Source organism: Pristiophorus japonicus, chromosome 7, assembly GCF_044704955.1.
Source record: "Pristiophorus japonicus isolate sPriJap1 chromosome 7, sPriJap1.hap1, whole genome shotgun sequence".
In the NCBI taxonomy this organism is placed as follows: Eukaryota; Metazoa; Chordata; class Chondrichthyes; family Pristiophoridae; genus Pristiophorus; species Pristiophorus japonicus.
In genome coordinates this window covers 193766150-193791118 of record NC_091983.1, presented here as the reverse complement: position 1 = coordinate 193791118, position 24969 = coordinate 193766150, and the positions used below count along the sequence as shown (strand labels likewise).

General features: G+C 43.7%; 1 protein-coding gene across 4 annotated transcripts in view; it reads left to right on the top strand.

Moving 5' to 3' along the window:
* Window positions 1–24969, top strand: part of sesn1 (sestrin 1) — a 188335-nt gene that overhangs the window by 145739 nt on the left and 17627 nt on the right. For 3 of the 4 annotated variants that reach the window (XM_070885660.1, XM_070885658.1, XM_070885662.1), the window contains exons 2-3: window positions 17717–17782; window positions 24418–24618. In XM_070885660.1, coding sequence (XP_070741761.1) covers window positions 17717–17782; window positions 24418–24618 — 267 coding nt within the window. Of the gene's footprint in view, window positions 1–7143; window positions 7329–17716; window positions 17783–24417; window positions 24619–24969 lie in introns of those variants that run through there. The other variant, XM_070885661.1, reaches the window with a different exon arrangement.

Sequence of the window (24969 nt, the reverse complement as noted above, 5' to 3'; positions counted from 1 at the left end):
TCTTTACAATATACATCAATGATTTGAATGAAGGAATCGAGTGTAATATCTCCAAGTTTGCAGATGACACTAAACTGGGTGGCAGTGTGATCTGTGAGGGGGATGCTAAGAGGCTGCAGGGTGACTTAGACAGGTTAGATGAGTGGGCAAATGCATGGCAGATGCAGTATAATTTGGATAAATGTGAGGTTATCCACTTTGGGGGCAAAAACAGAATATTATCTGAATAGTGGCAGATTAGGAAAAGGGGAGGTGCAACGAGACCTGGGTGTCATGGTTCATCAGTCATTGAAATTTGGCATACAGGTACAGCAGGCGGTAAAGAAGGCAAATGGTATGTTGGCCTTCATAGCTAGGGGATTTGAGTATAGGAGCATGGAGATCTTACTGCAGTTGTACAGGGCCTTGGTGAGGCCTCACCTGGAATATTGTGTTCAGTTTTGGTCTCCTAATCTGAGGAAGGACGTTTTTGCTATTGAGAGTGCAGCGAAGGTTCACCAGACTAATTCCCGGGATGGCTGGACTGACATATGAGGAAAGACTGGATCAACTGAGCCTTTATACATTGGAGTTTCGAAGAATGAGAGGGGATTTCATAGAAACATACAAGATTCTGACGGAACAGGTTAGATGCGGGTAGATTGTTCCCAATGTTCGGGAAGTCCAGAATCAGGGGACACAGCCTTAGGCCACTTAGAACTGAGATGAAGAGAAACTTCTTCACTCAGAGAGTTGTTAACCTATGGAATTCCCTAACACACAGAGTTGTTGATGTCAGTTCATTGGATATATTCAAGAGGGAGTTAGATATGGCCCTTACGGCTAAGGAGATCAAGGGGTATGGAGAGAAAGCAAGAAAGGGTTACTGAAGGAATAATCTTATTGAATGTTGGTGCAGGCTCGAAAAGCCGAATGGCCTACGCCTGCACCTATTTTCTATGTTTCTATGTATTCTTTGGGGTTGAAATCAGATTTGCAGTCTGGGAGTTGCGCTTTTCATTACATCAGTAACCCTTTCTAGGGACATACAAGTTGAAATGACACCAGTTGGCTTTCATTGTTTAATAATTTGTTAATTGCAAGAACATTTGGTTGATATCTGGTAGTTGCTTTTATTAACATAAGAACATAAGAATTAGGAACAGGAGTAGGCCATCTAGCCCCTCAAGCCTGCTCCACCATTCAACAAGATCATGGCTGATCTGGCCGTGGACTCAGTTCCACTTACCCGCCCGCTCTCCGTAACCCTTAATTCCATTATTGGTTAAAAATCTATCTATCTGTGATTTGAATACATTCAATGAGCTAGCCTCAACTGCTTCCTTGGGCAGAGAATTCCACAGATTCACAACCCTCTGGGAGAAGAAATTCCTTCTAAACTCAGTTTTAAATTGGCTCCCCCGTATTTTGAGGCTGTGCCCCCTAGTTCTAGTCTCCCCGACCAGTGGAAACAACCTCTCTGCCTCTATCTTGTCTATCCCTTTCATGATTTTAAATGTTTCTATAAGATCACCCCTCATCCTTCTGAACTCCAACGAGTAAAGACCCAGTCTTCTCAATCTATCATCATAAGGTAACCCCCTCATCTCCGGAATCAGCCGAGTGAATCGTCTCTGTACCCCCTCCAAAGCTAGTATATCCTTCCTTAAGTAAGGTGACCAAAACTGCACGCAGTACTCCAGGTGCGGCCTCACTAATACCCTATACAGTTGCAGCAGGACCTTCCTGCTTTTGTACTCCATCCCTTTCACAATGAAGGCCATCATTCCATTCGCCTTCCTGATTACCTGCTGCACCTGCAAACTAACTTTTTGGGATTCATGCACAAGGACCCCCAGGTCCCTCTGCACCGCAGCATGTTGTAATTTCTCCCCATTCAAATAATATTCCCTTTTACTGTTTTTTTTTCCCAAGGTGGATGACCTCACATTTTCCGACATTGTATTCCATCTGCCAAACCTTAGCCCATTCGCTTAACCTATCTAAATCTCATTGGAGCCTCTCTGTGTCCTCTACACAACCTGCTTTCCCACTAATCTTTGTGTCATCTGCAAATTTTGTTACACTACACTCTGTCCCCTCTTCCAGGTCATCTATGTATATTGTAAACAGTTGTGGTCCCAGCACCGATCCCTGTGGCACACCACTAACCACCGATTTCCAATCCGAAAAGGACCCATTTATCCCGACTCTCTGCTTTCTGTTAGCCAGCCAATTCTCTATCCATGCTAATACATTTCCTCTGACTGCGTGTACCTTTATCTTCTGCAGTAACCTTTTGTGTGGCACCTTATCGAATGCCTTTTGGAAATCTAAATACACCACATCCATCGGTACATCTCTATCCACCATGCTCGTTATATTTCAAAGAATTCCAGTAAATTAGTTAAACATGATTTCCCCTTCAGGAATCCATGCTGCGTCTGCTTGATTGCACTATTCCTATCTAGATGTCCCGTTATTTCTTCCTTAATGATAGCTTTAAGCATATTCCCCACTACAGATTTGCATTGCATTGTAGGTGTTTCATTAAGACCAAGGGAATTTTACAGTTAGCTGAAAAATGGACTTGGTTTGATACCTATTAGATGGAAACTACAGACATCCTCTTGTTTTTTAAGTATCGAATTGGCAACTTTTGTTTGATTTTGAGGGAGATATTTTGAATTTCATAGTACGTAATCAAATAGAAATGGGTCGTGGGAAGTGTGCTTCTGCGGCCATCAAAAGAATGGTGGGAGGCTGCAAGAGGAAAACACAAAGAACCTCAGTTATTGTTGGGTCACTATCTCCGGGTGTGTGTTACAAAGAGTATTAGCAAAGGGCCAGGTTTGTTATTTTCTGCAATAGTAAATTGCATGTATTCTGTAAACCATGGTAATCTGTGGCATTATCTTTGCTGCAGCTTATGTTATTTCTTTATAAACCTGTTTCATTTATAGCCTTATTCACAGCCTGAAAGTGTTTGTGCTACTGCCTTCCAATGTCTAGGAGACCATAAGAGGGTTCATACACTATCCAGTAAACTAAATAGCGATGAGGGTTTCTGTTTGACTCCTGGGCTCTCCACAATACCAGATATTGAAGGTAGAGAGGTACACTCTGGTTTATGGGGAAAGAGGGCATGCTTATAGGAGTGTACATAAGAAAAATGTGTAAAAGAAGCCAAAAGAGTAAAAGAATTTTTACACAGCAGTGAAGGGGAATTCATCCAGCACCATGAGCAACTGAATTTTTCCATGCAGTTCCACGTCAGAAGATGAAAAGAATGTTCAACATCAGTGCAGCCAGGGTTACATTGAGATTAAATTGATTATTTTTAATATGAGGAAAGCTGCTATTACAATAAAGCAACAGAAATGAGACAAATCCACTACACTATGCACAGCAGAGTAAGGCTTAATTAATGTGTGTCATTCATGCCTTTGTTTCCCTCAACGACTGTCTGCCCCACGTGTGACAGGGATTGTGGTTCTCGTATTGGACTGTTCAGTCACCTAAGGACTCATGTTTAGAGTGGAAGCAAGTCTTCCTCGATTCTGAGGGACTGCCGATGATGATGACCTCTATGTTCAACTATTCTAATGCTCTCTTGGCTGGTCTCCCACCTTCTACCCTCTGTAAGCTTCAGCTCATTTAAAACTCTGCTGCCCGTATCCAAACTCGTACCAATTCCCAGACATTGTCTCAGGCTGAACCCAACTATTTGCAATCTCAGCATTCTATAGAAGCCGAGCTGAGCTTCGGGACCCCATATCCTCTTCATCACAAAGAGCAAATTTGCAAATGCTGAAAATCTGAAATGAAACAAGACAGAAGAGTTTATCCAAAGTAACTTCTCCATCACAAAGACCACCTATGTCCACATCTGTAACATCACTCACCTTGGACACTGCCTCAGCCCTTCTGCTGATGATGCACTCATCCGTGCTTTTGTCACCTCCAATTCAGCTATTCCAATGCTCTCCTAACTGGCTACCCTTCCTCCATGCTCAGTAAACCTCAGCTCACCTAAATCTCTGCTGCCCATATCCTGTCCCACTCACTCACTACCCCATGTCCTTAGTAACCTGCATTAGCTCCTGATCCTTCAATGCCAAAAGAGGATAACTAAAGAAAGGGTAGGGCCTGTTAGAGACAATAAAGGTAATCTGTGTGTGGAGGTGGAAGACGTGGGTATGGTTCTTAATGAATACAAGAGAGGGACGATGCAGACACTGCAATCAGGGAGGAGGAGTGTGAAATGTTAGATGAAATAAACATAGTGAGAGAGGAAGTATTAAGGGGTTTAGCAGCTTTGAAAGTGTATAAATCGGCAGGTACAGATGGAATGTATCCCAGGCTGTTAAGAGAAACAAAAGAGGAAATAGCAGAGGCTCTGACCATCATTTTCCAGTCCTCTCTGGCTACAGATGTGGTGCTGGAGGACTGCTAACGTTGTATGCTTGTTTAAAAAGGGAGAAAGTGATAGACCGAGTAATTACAGGCCAGTCAGCCTAACCTCGGTGTTGGGAACATTTTTGGAAAAAATTCTGAGGGACAGGCTAAATCTTCATTTAGAAAGACATAGATTAATCAAGAACAGTCAGCATGGATTTGTTAAGGGAAGGTCGTGTCTGATTAACTTGATTGAATTTTTTGATGAGGTAATCAAGGGGATTTGATGTAGTGTATATGGATTTTAGCAAGGCTCTTGATAAGGTTCCACATGGCAGACTGGTCACAAAGTAAAAACTTATGGGATCCAAGGTAAAGTGGTAAGTTGGATCCAAAATTGGCTGAGGCAGGAAGCAAAGGGTACTGGTTGATGGGTGTTTTTGTGACTGGCAGGCCGTTTCCATTGGGGTTCTGCAGGGTTCAGTACGAGGTCCCTTGTTGTTTGTGGTATATATCAATGATTTAGACTTGATTATAGAGGGTATGATTAAGAAGTTTGCAGATTATACTAAAATCAGCTGTGTGGTTGATAATGAAGAAAGCTGTAGACTGCAGGAAGATATCAATGAACTGGTCAGGTGGGCAGAACAGTGGCAAATGGAATTCAATCCCGAGAAGTGTGAGATAATGTATTTGGGGAGGGCTAACAAGGCAAGGGAATACACATTAAATGGTAGGACACTGAGAAGTGTAGAGGAACAAATGGACGTTGGCGTGCATGTCTACAGATCCCTTAAGGTAGCAGGCCAGATAGATAAGTTGGTCAAGAAGGCATACGGAATGCTTGCCTTTATTAGCCGAGGCATAGAATACAAGTGCTTGAACTGTATAAAACACTAGTTAGGCCACAGCTAGAGTACTGCATGCAGTTCTGGTCACCACATTACAGGAAAGATGTGATTGTACCAGAGAGGGTTCAGAGGAGAGGACTGGAGAATTTTAGCTATGAGGAAAGATTGGATAGGCTGGGTTTGTTTTCTTTGGAACAGAGGAGGCTGAGGGGAGACCTTATTGAGATGTTTAAAATTGAGGGTCCTGGAGTGGTTAGGAAGGACTTATTTCCCTTAGCAGAGGGATCAGCAACCTGGGGGCATAGATTTAAAGTAATTGGTAGGAGGTTTAGAGGATATTTGAGGGGAAATGTTTTCAACCAGAGGGTGGTGGGGTCTGGAAAGGGTGGTAGAGGCAGAAATCCTCACATTTAAAAAGTACTTGGTTGTGCACTTGAAATGCCGTAACCTACAAGGCTGCGGACCAAGAGCTGTAAAATGGGATTAGGCTGGATAGCTCTTTGTTGGCCAGCATGGACACAATGGACCGAAATGGCCTCCTTCCGTGCTGTATATTTCTATGATTCTATGCCTCCGATTTAAAATTCTAAATCTCGTGTTTAAATCCCTTGATGGCTTTACCCCCTCCCTAGATCTGTAATCCTGCACCCCCCAAACACTACGTTCCTCTGACTGGCCTTTTGTGCATCACCCCCTTCCTTTGCTCCATTATTTGGTTCAAAGCCTTCAGTGTCCTGGATTTCCCTCCCCAAATCTGTCTGTGACTCCACCACTCCCGCGAGACCCTCCTTAAAAGCTACCTCTATGACCAAGATTTTTGTCACCCCTGCTAAAATATCCTTCTTTGGCTCAGCGTCCATTTTTGTCTGATTCGTTACACCTCTGTGAAGCACAGAGGTTTTTTAATGTTAAAGGTGCTAACTAAATGCAACTAGATGTTGGTGTTTCAGTGTTCTTGAAATTCTCTTCACCCTGATGTATTTTATATTGTGTTTTTGCATTTAGCTGGGATATTTGGGGGATGGTGGTACAATTATTAAAAAGGCAGTTATGTGTAACACAGATAACAGCAGATGCAAACCTTATGATTGAATCGCATGGTTTGAATTGTTATGATACAAGTTCTGAGCTCGACGTATAAAGGTGAGTAAACTAGCACGAACTCAAGCTCCCCATATATTTAGTGCTCCATATTGGTTGCAAAGTACAAATTCAGCAGCATCATGAAAGCTGACATGATTTTAAGTGACAATTGCTGGTAAGGCAAAACGAAATGCAAATCCAAAGCAATGCTCCATGCCATCAAACTTGTAAAAGGCAAATTAGGATAATTGTCCAGAAGTTCATATTCTTCCACCGAGTGATTAACACTTGGAATAGACTTCCAGGGACAGTAATACAAGTAAAAACCTGAAGCCATTAAAAAGACGGATGCTGACTATGAAGTTATTTAGATAGGCTGAACGGACTTTTGCCATACAGTTGTATTTTATAAATTAGGTTTTTCCTTGTCCTTTGAGGGGAGGTAGTCGTGGCCGGAGTTGGGGGGGAGGGGGGTTGGTGAGGGATGGTAGCCGCTATCGGGGGCGGGGGAGGAGCCGCTCGCGTTCTTTGTTTTTCTTAAAGTTTTGTCAAAGGTCAGTTTTGTTTTCATCCAATGAGTTGCAGTGACTTGCCAGCCTCCCCCTGAGCTGGGCGTGTTGCTGCTATGGATAGATTGTGTTCTGATTGACCACATGCAATGCCGATCATAAATTTCAGCGACTCCCGTTCGCCATACATAATTCGGCTGCTGAGTGGGCAGGAATCGCAGAGCCTGTTTGTCACTGGCAGAGAGTCGCCAATCGACGACCGCGCCTTGTGATTGACTTGGTTATCCCTCAAGAGGTTGTTCCATTGCAATATTTAATCGTGCGCGCTGCAGTGCAATCGCAGTTCTGCAGCTGCTGAGAAGACAAGCGGAAAATAAGGTTATATTTTGGCTTTGTTTAGAGATACTTGAATAACGTCAAAATGAGACTCGCAACCGTAGCAAACGCAAGAACGAAAGCCAGAGGAAGGTCGGTGAGGGAATATCTACTCTGCAGTAATTGTGAACAGGTACAGTATGTAGCCGTGAGTCTATATGATTTAGTAAAAGGGGACAGCTAGAATTTGTAAAGTTCTCCCTTAAGAAAGTATGCGTTTAACACATTGGGTTTAGAACTGTATTAAAGAAAACGTGCTGTTCTACTACAGATACCACACCATGTGTATATAGCGCCTTTCACATAGGAGGGAAAAATCCCCAGGGCATTTCAGGGCGGGGTAAGGATTTGCTAGTTCTGCTTCTGGCCGACATGCAACCTCGGGTGGAAAACTAAAAGCTGTGGTACTGTGAGGTCTATATAGCACCATTTTGCCATAGCTGGAGTAACAACAGTGAGTGGAGAACATCTGATGTAGGTAGCTGATAAAATATGCTAATGAGTGCAAAAAAAAACCCCTTCAAGATCAAAGTAACTCCAATAAAACAAAAGGTCATCAACCCGAAACGTTAACTCTGCTTTCTCTCCACAGATGCTGCCTAACCTGCTGAGATTTCCAGCATTTTCTGTTTTTATTCCAGATTCCAGCATCTGCAGTATTTTGCTTTTGTATAATATTGGGTAGGATTGAAGTGAGGATCTTGGTAGTCTGTCGTATCCAACAAAGACGTTGATGTGCTAATCATCAATAGCATGTGTCTTCAAGTGGCTGTATAGGCCAATTCTGGATGCATTTAGTCTCTTGCACGTCGGACAAGGGAAGTTCGATGAGCCTGATGCTGACAGTGCTGCCACCTGATGTCGTCTATCTCTAGTGTCCCGCAGGCGTTGACATCGGCTTTCTTCGAAGGTCTGGCAGGCAGTCCTCGTGAGGGTTCGCCACTGGATTTTATTAGCTGCTGTATTCTCGAGGTCCTTTGGTCGGATGCCACAGTACTGGAGGTTAGCCTGCAATCTTTGTAGCGCTTGCGGGGACGTCCCTGGTGTCTGACCTTCACAGAGCTCGCCGTGAAGAAGCTGACGAGGGACCCTTGACTCATCCATGAGGACCAGTTCCTAAAAAGCGGATTGTTCTTGGCTAGAATTGTAGATCCATTATTTGAGTGCTTTTTTTGGGGGGGGGGGGCATGCTGCCTCAGGTTAGTGAGTAGCTGTACTGTATAAGTCACTGTCTCTTCATGGAAGGAGTACCATGAGTGTTCCAAGTTTACACGTCTCCTGTATTTGTAGTGGTCATGGAAATGTCGAGGGTCCTTGCTGCTGCTCCTTGGGTTTGTAGATCAGTAGCTCTTGTGGAAAAGAAACAAAATTTAAAAAATCAATGCTGAGCCAAAGAAGGTGATATTGGGAGTAGTGACCAAAAGCTTGATTGGAGAGTGAAGTGGAGATAGAGGTGATTATGCAGGGAAATCCAGAGTGCACAGCTTTGGCAGCTGACGGCTTGGTTGCCAGTGGTGGAGTGAGGGGAGGAGGGGAAACAGGAGTCGGAGGAATGGAGAGAGGAGGAGGATGTTGGCGATGGGAAGCAGCGAGGTTATGAAGGGATTTAAACATGAGGATGAGAATTTTAAATTTGAAGCACTGGGGTGGGGGGGGGGGTGGCAGCTAGTGTCAGTTAGCGAGCACAGTGGTGATGGATAGTTGGGACTTAGTGTGGCATTGAATACGGGTAGCAGAGTTTTGGGTGAGCTGAAGTTTACGGAGGATGGAAGGTTAGTCAGGAGAGCATTGGAAAAGTTGAGTCTGGAGGTGACAGGCATGGATTAGCAGATGGGCTGAGGTAAAGATTTGGAGGCCGGCAATGTTAAGTAAGTGGTCTTTATTTGGAGAAGTGGCTTTGGATCAACTCTTGTTTTATTTCATATTTTTGACATTTAACATGCAAGTTGGCTATGAACAGCAATGATAACTCCTCAAATCCTTATGGGGATGGCTTCAAATTTCAGCATGCTCTGGAGGCGTTTGTCTGCTTTTAGTTATTGACCAAGTCACCTGCAATACAAATGTGTGTATATATTTTTCTTTTCAAGTCTATTCATGTGATATTTGTTGCATCAAGTAACATTTACATTGTGCTTTAATGCGGTTCAAAATCTTTATCCCAGTGTATGCTATTTCCCATCTTGTTTGAGACTTTGTTTTCCCTATGTAGTCTCTGCCCCATCCACAGCACTTGGACCATACTGGCTAAAGTCAGAAATTACATCCTGTGCTACTGTTAATGAGTTACTTTCTCCTCCTCCTCTTAGACTTCTTCATCACTTTCAGCACAGTTTACCATTCTTCCAGTGTCTGAATTCTACCTTCATGGCAATTTTGTCTCTTGGTTCTGCTCATACTTGTTGCAACACAGTCATTGTGAATTGGTATGGTAGCATAGTGGTTATGTTACTGGACTAATAATCCAGAGGTGAGTTCAAATCCCACCATGGCAGCTGGGGAATTTGAATTCAGTTAATTTTTTAAAAATCTGGAATTTAAAAAAAACAGTATCAGTAATGGTGACCATGAAACTCGTATTTTCGAAAAACCCATCTGGTTCACTAATGTCCTTTTTAGGGAAGCAAATCTGCTGTCCTTGCCCAGTCTGGCCTATATGTGACTCCAGACCCTCAGCAATGTGGTTGACTCTTAACTTCCCTCTGAAATGGCCTAGCAAGCCACTCAGTTGTAACAAACCGCTGTAACAAAGTCAGCACTCGGAGTACCTTCACCACGTTAAAGATGGCTGCTCACCAGCATCTTCTCCAGGGTAATTGAGGATAAGCAATAAATGCCAGCCTTGCCAGTGACGCCCACATTCTGTGAATGAATTAAAGAAAATTAAAAAAAATTACAGTGCCACCAATGGCTTCTCTGCCTTCACAGTCGCCTCTAGTGTGTCCCGGGGGCGATTTTTTTTTTTTTGGTCACTCTTCTTACAAGGTAAGTTTCCATAGCTGTGCCAATGACTTTTGTTTGCTGCCCTTGTCAATGCAACTATTGTTACTTCACTCACCAACTGCCTGCTTAATATCAAGACAGGTGAGCCAAAAAGATTTCTCCAGTGTAATGGAAAAACCAAAACCATCCTCTAGTTGCTGTGTGCCTCTAGCCTGGATTCTGTCAACTTTTCCGGTTGTCATCTCAGGCTGTCGGGAAGTGCAGAACTGTGGCATACTGCCATGAGTTGCATGCTATTTACCTTAGGCACTAGGAAGCATGAATTGTTCTTAGTTTGTTACTATGTCAGCACTACATTGTTGAAATGCAGTTGTGAATGTTAAATAGAAATTCTAAACACTTTTACACTGATATTGTGCAGTTGACAGGAATGCTAGTTATCTTTGACACACAGTTTGCAGCAGACAAACTTTGCGTCCCTGAGACCTGATGTTGTGAGCCCTGAGTGGAGGCACAATAAATGTGGGCCAATTTCAATTGGATGTCCAACCAAAATCAGCAATACGTGGATATAGTAGAAAGGGGAGAGTGCTCAGGTTTGTCACTACATTTGAGTGTCATCCAGGCACCAATATCAAAGTGCCTTTCAATTCCCTGTTGGCTTAGCAAATTCATGTAAATATGTACGGTTGGTATAGAAGATAGGCTGGAGAAAGTCCAGGTAGAATGGATTCACAGGTCTGAATCACCTAGAAAACAATTTTGTTCTCTGTATGTGGACAATCCTTGTATATATTTATCCTTTTCTAGTTCTCCTGAGAAGGCGATGGTGGGTCTCCTTGAAATGCTGTAGTCCTTGTGATGGTGTTCCCACAATGATGGTGGGTAACACATTTCAGAACCCAGCCCATGGATGAAGGAATGGGCGGTGTATGACTCGGGTGATTTTCCCATGAAATGGCTGCTCTGTCCTTGGTGACAGAGGTTACACAGTACAGAAGTGCTGTCAAAGCAAGCTGACTGAGTTGCTGCAGTGCATCCTGTTGTTTATTCATACTGCAGGAGCAGTGCCTCAGTGATGAAGGAAGTGAATATTGAGTCCAGTGATAGTGTTTCAAACCAAGCAAACCGCACTGGCCTGGATGGTATTGAGCATCTTGAGTGTTGTTGTGGTTGCACCCATCCAGGTAAGTACCGAATATTCTATTACATTACTGACTTGAGCCTTGTAGATGGTGGAGGCTTGAGGGTTCAGGAAGTGAGCTACCAGTCTGAGTGCCTAGCAATTGCCATGCTCTTATAGCTATAGTTTTGATATTGCCAGTTCAGATTCTGGCCCATTACCCCAACTTTATATAATCTATAATAAAGGTTCTCCTCAAAGTCTTTCCTAACCAGGAAAAGTTTGCTTTTTGCTTAGAATAAGTGGATCTCTAATAACACTGTGTTGTCGGAGGATACACTATTTTATAGTATGAAAGTGTTGTACCATTTAATACACTATATATTTCTGTTGATGAAAGGGAATTGTGTGTCAACTGGCCTGACCCTTCAAGGCTCATAAGATCTTTCACCGGTAAAGGCAAGCATTTACTGCCCATCCCTAGTTGCTCTCGGAGGTAGTGGTGAGCCGCTTTAACCCGCTACAGTCTGGTGAAGGTGCTCCCACAGTGTTAGGGAGGGCGTTCCAGGATTTTGACCCAGCGACCATGAGGAATGGTAATATATTTCCAAGTCAAGATAATATTTAAGTTGGAGGTGATGGTGTTCCCATGTGCCTGTTGCCCTTGTCTTTCAAGGTAGGTCGCAGGTTTGTGAGGTGCTGTCACTGGCGAGTTGCTGCAGTGTTTAACCTTGGTAGTGGGGAAGCTTTTAGAAACTGTAATCGGGGATAAAATTAACAGTCACTTGGATAGGGATGGATTAATTAAGGAAAGCCAGCACGGATTTGTTAAAGGCAGATCGTGTTTCACCAATTTGATTGTGTTTTTTGATGAGGTAACAGAGGATTGATGAGGGTAATGCACTTGCCAGAAAATTGAAAGCCCATGGATTAAAAGGGACATTGGCGGCATGGATACAAAATTGGCTCAGTGACAGGAAACGGAGCGTAGTGGTGAATAGTTTTTTGGACTGGAGGAAGGTATACAGTAGTGTTCCCCAGAGGTCGGTTCTAGGACCACTGCTTTTCTTGATGACGTGGGTGTACAGGTCGCTATTTCAAAATTTGTAGATGAAACAAAAGTTGGAAGAATAGTGAACAGTGAAGAGGAGTGTGATAGTCTTCAGGAAGAAATAGACAGGCTTATGAAATGGGCGGACATGTGGCAGATGAAATTTAACACGGGAAAGTGTGGAGTGATGCATTTTGGTAGAAAGAATGATGAGAGGACATATAAACTAAATGGTACAATCCTAAAGGGGGTGCATAAACCCTCCTATCAACAAGAGCAGGCATCGACGACGCGATCAAACACCGCCTCCAGTGCAGCCTTCGGCCGCCTGAAGAAAAGAGTGTTTGAAGACCAGGCCCTCAAAACTGCCACCAAGCTCATGGTCTACAGGGCTGTAGTAATACCCGCCCTCCTGTATGGCTCAGAGACATGGACCATGTACAGCAGACACCTCAAGTCGCTGGAGAAATATCACCAACGATGTCTCCGCAAGAGCCTACAAATCCCCTGGGAGGACAGGCGCACCAACATCAGCGTCCTCATTCAGGCTAACATCCCCAGCATTGAAGCACTGACCACACTCGATCAGCTCCACTGGGCAGGCCACATAGTCCGCATGCCAGTCACGAGTCTCCCAAATCAAGTGCTCTACTCGGAGCTCCTTCATGGCAAACAAGCCAAAGGTGGGCAGCGGATTCGTTACAAGGACACCATCAAAGCTTCCCTGATAAAGTGCGACATCCCCACTGACACCTGGGAGTCCCTGGCCCAAGACCGCCCTAAGTGGAGGAAGTGCATCCGAGAGGGCGCTGAGCACCTAGAGTCTCATCGCCGAGACCATGCAGAAATCAAGCGCAGGCAGCGGAAAGAGTGTGCGGCAAACCAGTCCCACCCACCCCTTCCCTCAACGACTATCTGTCCCACCTGTGATCAGAGACTGTGGTTCTCGTATTGGACTGTTCAGCCACCTAAGAACTCACTTCAGGAGTAGAAGCAAGATTCCGAGGGACTGCCTATGATGATGATGATGATGATGATGCACAAACTGAGAGACCTGGGGGTATGTGTGCATAAATTGTTGAAGGTGGCAGGGCGAGAAAGAAATTAAAAAGGCTTACAGGATCCTGGATAAATAGAGGTATAAAAGTACAAAAGTTTGGAAATTATGATGAACCTGTATAAAATACTGGTTCGGTCCCAACTGGAGTACTGTGTTCAATTCTGAGCACCACACTTTAGGAAGGATGTGAAAACCTTGGAGAGGGTGCAGAAAAGATTTGCGAGAAAGATTCCAGAAATGAGGGATTTCAGTTACGTTGATGGACTGGACAAGCTGGGGTTGTTCTCCTTGCAGCAGAGGAGATTTGATAGAGGTGTTCAAAATCATGAGGGATCTGGACAGAGTAGATAGAAACTGTTCCTATTGGCAGAAGGGTCGAGAACCAGAGGGCACAGATTTAAGGTAATTGGCAAAAGAACCAAAGGCGACGTAAGAAAAAACCTTTCTATGCAGCGAGTGGATAAGATCTGGAATGCACTGCCTGAAAGGGTGGTGGAGGCAGACTCCATTTTATCTTTCAAAAGGGTGTTGAATAAGTATCTGAAGGAAAATAAATTGCAGGGCTACAAGGAAAGGGCGAAGGAGTGGGACCAGCTGAAAATCGGCGCAGGCTCGACGGGCCGAATGGCCGCCTTCCGTCCTGTAACCATTCTATGATTCTATGATCTTGTAAAGTTTGAGACCATAGACAGTGGAATCAATTTATAAATTGAGCTTTGTAGACATGTCTGACTAGTTTACCATTAAAAGGTTTTGAGAATATTCAAAGGTTAAAACTGAATGTTGATTTGGTTTTATATACCTGACAATTTTACAAACACACATGCTGGTCTTTCTCTGCTACCAATTTGAACACTGTTTTGGCTAACCCAGAGCAGGAGAGCGATTCTGACTAATGCATTGTCAAAAAATGAGGAATGGGACTATATAATTCTGAGGATATGCACTGAACATTTAATCCTTCTTTCCACTCCCTTCTCTTTCCCTGCCTCCCCCACCCCCCTCAAGTATTCAGTGGTCTTGGGGAAATTATACATGACCTTTTGAAATAACCATAATGGGCCAAAATTTGTGGTCGGAGGCCTCCAATCTGCAAAAAAAACCATGAATTTACCAGGTGGTCCGGGAGGTTCAGCAACTTGCGCTCCTGGGCCTCTATACGTAGGCCTGCGTAGAGGCCCATGTATCCCAGGGTGCATGTGAGTGCCCCTTGGATCACTTGAGCTTGCCCAACCAATAAAATAATGGAATCTCCATTGATAGCTTTGTGGACTCCATTTGTACAGAACTCCCAAAAGTATAAATGGAGATCACTTAAAATTTATTTCATGTATTTTTTTTTTAAACAAAACATTACATATTTAAAATTAATTAAAATGTAATTTAATTAAATATTTTAAACAAATTAATTTTGGGGGGGGAAAAATTGTTTTAATGGGACTAAAGAAACTTACCTTAATGGACAGGGTTTTTAATGTATAAACATGATCAATTTTATTTTATTTATTTATTTTAAACGCTTATGCTGGTAAAAGCAGGCCTTACGCTGGGCAGAAGTTGGGATTTCCTTACAAGTGCAGTTATGAAACAAATGTTATTAAATTAATATGTAGATAGGCTGAGGGTAACATCAGTTTGTTCATAAATAACAGAAACAGGATATAGTAAAGGTAATTGAGATCTTGCAGTCATTCACACACAAATAGCCTTGCAGCATATAGAAAGAGTAGGCCATTCAGCCTCTCTAGCCTGTTCTGCCATTCAGTTAGATCATGGTTGATCTGTATCTTAACTCCATTTACTCGCCTTTAATCCATATCTGTTGATACACTTACCTAATAATAAAAATCTGTCACTCTTAGTTTTGAAAATTTCACAACACAGGATCTAAAAATTAGCAACCCTTCAGTTAAAAGGATGAATTAGTATGGCAATGTATCAACGCACCTTTTCCCTAAACTACACGCCATTACAGAATAAATACACACCAAATTGTTCAACATAACCACAATTTCCATAACCAAGGAGACTAGATTGAAGCTCGGGAGAGATGAAGGAAATGCTTTAATTGTAACTATTTCACAAAAGGGATGGTGAATGCAGAGCACGCACCCCAAAGAGACAATGGAGGTGGAGTGTGTCTACAAATTTAAGTTGATGTTGATTTTATAAACCATCTTTAACAAAGCAAAATGTCTCCAGGCACTTCATCAGAGGCATAATCAGACAAAAATAGATGCCGAGACAAGGAAGGAGCTATCATAGAATCGTACAGCATAGAAAGAGGCCATACGGCCCATTGTGCATGTGCCAGCTCTTCGAAAGAGCTGTCCAATTAGTCCCACTCCCCTGTTCGTTCCCTATAGCTCAGCAAATTTTTCCTTTTCAAGTGTGTGTGTGTGTGTGTGTATTCTATCTAGCCAGAAAGTTACTATTGTAGCTGTCCACCTTTCTGGGAAGATGGGATTAAACGCAAGACTATTCTTTATATTTCTTTGTAAAAGATTGTATTTATAGAAACAAGTGGACCGCTCAGCTCATCTAGCCTGTTTTGTCATTTCTGGTCATCATGGCAGCTGTTATCTTTTTAATCCCAAATCCCTGCCGTTTATCTATCACTGGTACCAACTAACCTTCACAAATTCACACTATTTAAAACAGGTGAACTTAAACCATGAAGTGACTTAATATTTTCTGCATACCAAGTTGTTAGGCTTTTGCGCTAACAAATATGTAAACCTTTGTGTGTTGCAGGGCATGCAAAGTTCTACTTTGTAAATGATACAAATTGTTACTCTGCAGTTGAAACAAAGTATTGCCTCCGTTTTCCAGCACTTCGCTATTGTGTAGTGGTTACAGGTGCATCAAGGTTTTGCTCAAATCTTGTGCTGAAGTAACTTGTTACAGTTGACAGATGTTGAACTACTTGGCATATTTTTGAGTAATTATAATTTCTTAACGGATGTACAGTATCTCAACCGATCATCTTAAATATCGAGAAGGAGAAACAAAACAAGGCTGTCTCAAACTAGCTTGGGTTGTTGATGCTGAAGTTGCAGAACTGTATGTTCTCGGCACCAGGCCAACTAATATATTGGAGCAGTGCCACAGTGGAGAATAGCAAGTTTAAAAAAAAAATGTGCAATCTCATTTAAATAAACTTCAGTATAGCTTTGTATTTATAGAGATTTGTTTATGTCCTCTTTTTTGTGGTGAATTGTAGAAAAGCTACTGTGAAATTGCCTTGCTTGAGTGGGTTTTAATCTCGTGCTTGGAAACTGCTTGAACAATGTGTTCTAGGCAGTGGGCCAAGTGGTTTTAAAGACCGATCAGCCTGCAGCTTGTCCAATGTTCTTTTCAGTTAGATTGTGGATTTATCAAAAACAAACTGATGTCACTAATCTGTATTTTTGATAATAGCCCTGAAATTCCGATGTCCCGGGTCCGTGCAAAGTTTCTACAGACCCGGGATGGCATCGGAAAAGCCGGTTTTCAGCGCGCAATGCGTTTGCACTGAAAACCGGCGCTTCCGATCTGTCAAGTTTCTGGCTTGACAGATCCCGCGCATATCAGGAGCGAGGACACTTGCAGAGCAAGATTTCCGATATTTACGAATATCTTGCCCAGCAATGTCCTCAAAAATCTTGCGCCTGAAAAAGCAGGCGTATAGCCTTTTACAGGCGCAAGTGTTTAAAAACATACATCTACATTAAAATTGAATTAAATTAACACATGAAAACATATTTTATTGTTTAAAAACCCTCCCCACTACAGTAAGTTTATTTTAAGGCATCTTTTTAAAAAAAAAGTCGTGAAAATATATTTTTTTATAAGATCTTTAATTTAAATGATTCTTAAATATGTAGTGTATTTTTCTATTTTTTATTAGTTCTTTGTGTGTTTGGGGGTTGTTTCCCATTCATAATAATGGGAACTCCAACTTACGGAGTTCCCATTATTATGAATGAGAACGCACTATATCTGATTGGCTGCCCAGAGCCATGTGACTACAGCTCCAGCCCTACGCATGTTCTGACGTGCATGCGCTCCGATGCATAGGAGTAAAGGCCTCCGGCTCGGAAGCTTGAGCGGGCGTAGCAGCAACAGGTAAGTGCGCATCTTTTTTCCCTTTTTCACTCGTTTGCCCGTGGGAAGACCTCAATCGGAATTTCAGGCCCATTGTTTGTACTAACCTGTTTTCTGGTGGCCTCGGTAAATGGATAAATTTAGGACAAATTATTGTTGCTCTATCATTAACTAACCTTTACTAGAATTAGCAACTGTAAATTGCATTGTACAGTTTTTTGCCGAGTTAGATATAAATACTGTAATCTTTCTTTACAGGAAATGGGAGTGAGAATCCCCAGGCCTTTGGGGCAAGGACCAAGTGAATTCATCTCTGAAAAAGAAGTATGTATGTTTCTATCTGGCATATGAGTCTCCACTTATTCAACTCAAATGCTTTTAACTTAAAATTCCCTCAATGCACTCAGTCTGGTATTCCCAGTGGTGTTAAATGCATGGGAGGTTTGAAAGTATGCACTGCAGTAATGCTTAATCTTGGCAAGACGTCTTTACAGAATGAACTGTAATAGCCCTATAGTTAATTACTTGAACGTCTTGACTATTTAAATCTACGGGGTCCAATTTTGGCCAACCCGTTTTTTTTTGGCGCACTGACCCTTTATGCGCCGACTTTGTGCGCTGGAAAGGGCTCCAAAAAACTTTTAGTATCCTGGCCCCTCTGCCGAGTGTCCCGGGTCCACAGCCAGCGAGGGAATGGAAGACCAGCAGGAAGAGTAGTGCAAGGAAGGTAGTGCAGGGGTCCCCTGTGGTCATCCCACTGCAAAACAGATACACTGCTTTGAGTGCTGTTGAGGGGGATGACTCATCAGGAGCGGGCAGCAGCAGCCAAGTTCATGGCACCGTGGCTGGCTCTGTTGCACAGGAGGGCAGGAAAAAGAGTGGGCGAGCGATAGTGATAGGGGATTCAATTGTAAGGGGAATAGATAGGCGTTTCTGCGGCCGCAACCGAGACTCCAGGATGGTATGTTGCCTCCCTGGTGCAAGGGTCAAGGATGTCTCGGAGCGGCTGCAGGACATTCTAAAAAGGGAGGGAGAACAGCCAGTTGTCGTGGTGCACGTTGGTACCAATGACATAGGTAAAAAAAGGGATGAGTTCCTACGAAATGAATTTAAGGAGCTAGGAGCTAAATTAAAAAGGACCTCAAAAGTAGTAATCTCGGGATTGCTACCAGTGCCACGTGCTAGTCAGAGTAGGAATCGCAGGATAGCTCAGATGAATACGTGGCTTGAGCAATGGTGCAGCAGGGAGGGATTCAAATTCCTGGGGCATTGGAACCGGTTCTGGGGGAGGTGGGACCAGTACAATCCGGACGGTCTGCACCTGGGCAGAATCGGAACCAATGTCCTCGGGGGAGTGTTTGCTAGTGCTGTTGGGGAGGAGTTAAACTAATATGGCAGGGGGATGGGAACCAATGCAGGGAGACAGAGGGAGACAAAAAGGAGGCAAAAACAAAAGACAGAAAGGAGATGAGTAAAAGTGGAGGGCAGAGAAACCCAAGGCAAAGAACAAAAAGGGCCATTGTACAGCAAAATTCTAAAAGGACAGAGGGTGTTAAAAAAACAAGCCTAAAGGCTTTGTGTCTTAATGCAAGGAGTATCCGCAATAAGGTGGATGAATTAACTGTGCACATAGATGTTAACAAATATGATGTGATTGGGATTACGGAGACGTGGCTCCAGGATGATCAGGGCTGGGAACTTAACATCCAGGGGTATTCAACATTCAGGAAGGATAGAATAAAAGGAAAAGGAGGTGGGGTAGCATTGCTGGTTAAGGAGGAGATTAAGGCAATAGTTAGGAAGGACATTAGCTTGGATGATGTGGAATCTATATGGGTAGAGCTGCAGAACACCAAAGGGCAAAAAACATTAGTGGGAGTTGTGTACAGACCTCCAAACAGTAGTAGTGATGTTGGGGAGGGCATCAAACAGGAAATTAGGGGTGCGTGCAATAAAGGTGCAGCAGTTATAATGGGTGACTTTAATATGCACATAGATTGGGCTAACCAAACTGGAAGCAATACGGTGGAGGAGGATTTTCTGGAGTGCATAAGGGATGGTTTTTTAGACCAATATGTCGAGGAACCAACTCGGGGGGAGGCCATCTTAGACTGGGTGTTATGTAATGAGAGAGGATTAATTAGCAATCTCGTTGTGCGAGGCCCCTTGGGGAAGAGTGACCATAATATGGTGGAATTCTGCATTGGGATGGAGAATGAAACAGTTAATTCAGAGACCATGGTCCAGAACTTAAAGAAGGCTAACTTTGAAGGTATGAGGCGTGAATTGGCTGGGATGGATTGGCGAATTATACTTAAGGGGTTGACTGTGGATGGGCAATGGCAGACATTTAGAGACCGCATGGATGAACTACAACAATTGTACATTCCTGTCTGGCATAAAAATAAAAAAGGGAAGGTGGCTCAACTGTGGCTATCAAGGGAAATCAGGGATAGTATTAAAGCCAAGGAAGTGGCATACAAATTGGCCAGAAATAGCAGCGAACCTGGGGACTGGGAGAAATTTAGAAGTCAACAGAGGAGGACAAAGGGTTTGATTAGGGCAGGGAAAATGGAGTATGAGAAGAAGCTTGCAGGGAACATTAAGACGGATTGCAAAAGTTTCTATAGATATGTAAAGAGAAAAAGGTTAGTAAAGACAAACGTAGGTCCCCTGCAATCAGAATCAGGGGAAGTCATAACGGGGAACAAAGAAATGGCGGACCAATTGAACAAGTACTTTGGTTCGGTATTCACGAAGGAGGACACAAACAACCTTCCGGTTATAAAAGGGGTCGGGGGGTCTAGTAAGGAGGAGGAACTGAGGGAAATCCTTATTAGCCGGGAAATTGTGTTGGGGAAATTGATGGGATTGAAGGCCGATAAATCCCCAGGGCCTGATGGACTGCATCCCAGAGTACTTAAGGAGGTGGCCTTGGAAATAGTGGATGCGTTGACAGTCATTTTCCAACATTCCATTGACTCTGGATCAGTTCCTATGGAGTGGAGGGTAGCCAATGTAACCCCACCTTTTAAAAAAGGAGGGAGAGAGAAAACAGGGAATTATAGACCGGTCAGCCTGACATCGGTAGTGGGTAAAATGATGGAATCAATTATTAAGGATGTCATAGCAGTGCATTTGGAAAGAGGTGACATGATAGGTCCAAGTCAGCATGGATTTGTGAAAGGGAAATCATGCTTGACAAATCTTCTGGAATTTTTTGAGGATGTTTCCAGTAGAGTGGATAAGGGAGAACCAGTTGATGTGGTATATTTGGACTTTCAGAAGGCGTTCGACAAGGTCCCACACAAGAGATTGATGTGCAAAGTTAGAGCACATGGGATTGGGGGTAGTGTACTGACATGGATTGAGAACTGGTTGTCAGACAGGAAGCAAAGAGTAGGAGTAAATGGGTACTTTTCAGAATGGCAGGCAGTGACTAGTGGGGTACCGCAAGGTTCTGTGCTGGTGCCCCAGCTGTTTACACTGTACATTAATGATTTAGATGAGGGGATTAAATGTAGTATCTCCAAATTTGCGGATGACACTAAGTTGGGTGGCAGTGTGAGCTGCGAGGAGGATGCTGTGAGGCTGCAGAGCGACTTGGATAGGTTAGGTGAGTGGGCAAATGCATGGCAGATGAAGTATAATGTGGATAAATGTGAGGTTATCCACTTTGGTGGTAAAAACAGAGAGACAGACTATTATCTGAATGGTGACAGATTAGGAAAAGGGGAGGTGCAAAGAGACCTGGGTGTCATGGTACATCAGTCATTGAAGGTTGGCATGCAGGTGCAGCAGGCGGTTAAGAAAGCAAATGGCATGTTGGCCTTCATAGCAAGGGGATTTGAGTACCGGGGCAGGGAGGTGTTGCTACAGTTGTACAGGGCATTGGTGAGGCCACACCTGGAGTATTGTGTACAGTTTTGGTCTCCTAACCTGAGGAAGGACATTCTTGCTATTGAGGGAGTGTAGCGAAGGTTCACCAGACTGATTCCCGGGATGGCGGGACTGACCTATCAAGAAAGACTGGATCAACTGGGCTTGTATTCACTGGAGTTCAGAAGAATGAGAGGGGACCTCATAGAAACATTTAAAATTCTGATGGGTTTAGACAGGTTAGATGCAGGAAGAATGTTCCCAATGTTGGGGAAGTCCAGAACCAGAGGTCACAGTCTAAGGATAAGGGGTAAGCCATTTAGGACCGAGATGCGGAGGAACTTCTTCACCCAGAGAGTGGTGAACCTGTGGAATTCTCTACCACAGAAAGTTGTCGAGGCCAATTCACTAAATATATTCAAAAAGGAGTTAGATGAGGTCCTTACTACTAGGGGGATCAAGGGGTATGGCGAGAAAGCAGGAATGGGGTACTGAAGTTGAATGTTCAGCCATGAACTCATTGAATGGTGGTGCAGGCTAGAAGGGCCGAAAGGCCTACTCCTGCACCTATTTTCTATGTTTCTATGTCCTGGTGGGGCGGTGGGGGGGCCGAGCTACAGTCCTGCACTGAAAACCCTGCTGGAGCTGTCCACATGCGCAGTGGAGTGTCTGCGTGCAAGCTGTCAGCAGAACCCGATGTTTACAGCCCCTAGTCGTGACCGAATGGTCGCCCGCGTCTGAGTGCACAGCCCAGGGTGCCAGAACCCTACCCGAGATGTTGTCGAGCCCAGCCTTTCCTCTCCCTCCCGATACCGTCGAGCCCTGCCTTTCCTCTCCCTCCCGATGCTGTCGGCCAGCCTTTCCTCTTCCTGTCTTTCCCCACACCCCCCCCCCCCGGATGCCGTGGAGCCCTGCCTTTCCTCTCCCTCCCTCTCCCTCCCTCCCCCCCCCCCCCCACCCCCCCAGCCTCCCAATGCCTTTTTGCTGGCCACCCCTATCCCACGCCGAATGGCCTCCCGTCCAAGCCGGCCCGCTGCCTTCCCCGGCCCAAGGTAGGATTTACTTCAAATATTTAATTGTTAATCAATTGTTTACCTGAGTTCTTTATTTTTATTTAGTTATTTTAACTTTGATTTGGAATGTTTGGTGCTTGGGTGCAGGTCCTTACTTACTGATCTGCGCCGATTTCTTAACTGCCCGCAGTGTTTTTCAGAACTGGCCACATACGCTGACCTGACCTAAGTCGATTTGGAGTAAGTTTTTGCTTGCCAAAGTGGCATTAATGGCCAAAACTGGCATAAGTGTCTGGAAACGCCCCCTTTTTAAAAAAAAAACTGAACGAAAAAAAATCGTACCTAACTGATTTACTCTGGGGCAAATTTTTTGGGGAAAATGGCATTTTTTTAACTTACGCCAGAAAAAACAACTTACTCCAAAAAAAATTGATGCAATTCATGGCCAAAATTGGGCCCACAGTCTTTTTATTTATCCTTCCTCTGGGAGGCTGTGAAAATGTTCTGTCCTACTGTCCCACATATGGTACATTTAAAATCTATTTTTCTCCATGATTCGGTGGGGATAAGGGGCAGGCAGAGTTTGTGTGGTTTTAGCATTTGTGGCAGTGTGTGGAATTGGCACAGAAACTTAAAAGAGCAGATTTAACTTGTAAATGCACAAACTACTTATCAATTTAAATTTGAGCTGGAAATTTGCAGAAATTTCTCTTTGCAAAATAGAATCCGTCTTAATAAAAGACTAAACAGGAAAAGAATTGAGGCATTGTAACTTTAAAAGAGACAGCCAGAAGTAATCATTTTGGCCTGAAAAACGCAGTTTGCAATATTTTGGAGTATTCATCTCCAATTGGAAAGGTGAATAAATTGGTTACAGACTTGGCTGTTTTATTGGGCTTAATTTTCCCCAAAGCTGTTTTTTGCCATACTTGGAAGAGTTGGGCCCAACAACGGCAAAAAAAAAAATCATCCAACTTTCCCTGTTCTAATTGTTCATTTTTGCACCGCCTACCCTGTCCTTTAGCTTTGGGGGTGGAGCCTAAAATCTGCACCAAAAAGATTGGTTGCCAAGGTAACGAGGGACACACTGCGAGCTGAGGCTGGAAAGTGAAACATGCAACACATTCTGACCAGCTCACAGCAACCTGCACTTGCACATTGCAGCAGCATTCCAACATTAAATTAAGTGTTTATGCCAAAAGTCTATCCCCACCTGCGCCCCCACCTCAGGGTGCCGCTCTTAACCCCGGCCGAAAGGCTTCCGGGTGCCGGTTGCCGCTGCTAGCCCTGACCGAAGGGCCTCCCCCTCCTGATGCCAGTTACCGCTGCTAGCCCTGGCCAAAGGGCCTCCCTCCTCGTGCCACTCCTAACTCTGGCCGAAAGGCTTCCCTCCCTGTTGTTGCCGCTCCTAACCCTGGCCGAAACGTCTCCCAGTTCCCCCTCTGCTACTGCTGATGTCCAGGCCGTGGAACTGCATCTGCTGCGCTGATGTTCTTGCCCGCGCCGATTTTCTTAACTGCCCAGAAGGTTTTTCCAGAGCGGTTACTTACGCCGTCCTAAGAAAAATCAGAGCTGGCCAAACTTGCTTAAATGGCCAGAATTGACGCCGGTGGCAGGTTACGCCCCCAATGACGCAAAAAAAAAAGCTAACCTAAAAAAAATCATAACTAACTAAGTTATGCTAGCGCACAATCTTTGGGGAAACTTGGATATTTTAATTTAGGCCCAAAAAATGGCATGATAACTGGGGAAAATTGAGCCCATTATAGTTTCTCTACTTATGAATAATCGTAGACATACAGTGATCATTTCAAAGTAAACATCCACTCCTGTATGAGGCATCGCTTATATATTTTGTAAAGTGTAACATAAGAACATATTTGTATGTTGAGAGGAAATGATTTCAGCCAAATTCTCTCCCAAACTAATATCAAAGGTGTCAAAACTCATGTAAATGAAATTGGTCTCTGGTTGACCTGCACTATTGCAGATGTGCATAGAGGCAGCTACCATACTGTTACCGTGGTCAGTGTTACTACAGGAGGTGAAAACTAAATATTTTTACAGATCCTCCAATTAGGAAGAGAAGATGCAGACACACGTGTACTATTCATTGAAGCATTTGCAACCTTGGGTCGCCTGGACAACATCACCTTGTTGATGGGTTTCCACCCACAGTACCTTGACAGTTTTCTCAAAACCCAACACTATCTGATGCAGGTGGATGGTCCTTTGCCGTATCATTATCGACACTACATTGCAATAATGGTGAGTCCCTTTTGTAACATTGTACAGTCTACTGTTGGCTCCAAATTTTTTTTTGCTTAAAGAATGGGATTATCCAATATTTCAGTGATCAATTCAACAGAGCAGCACAACACTAATAGGAATACTAAAGCAACACCGTAAAACATCAAAGGAACTGTTGACATGCATGTGATCAAAACTTGAACACTGTACAATCTGCACACTGCAAAGTTGAGCTTTTTTCCAAATCCTCTGATTGTGTTTTACTTTCTGCTAACAACACATTCAGCCACAAAGTATTTAGCCAAGCAAAAAGTTAATTGGGACATGTGGCTTAATTTTCGGCCCCTTTCTCAGTAATCTCTCAGAATT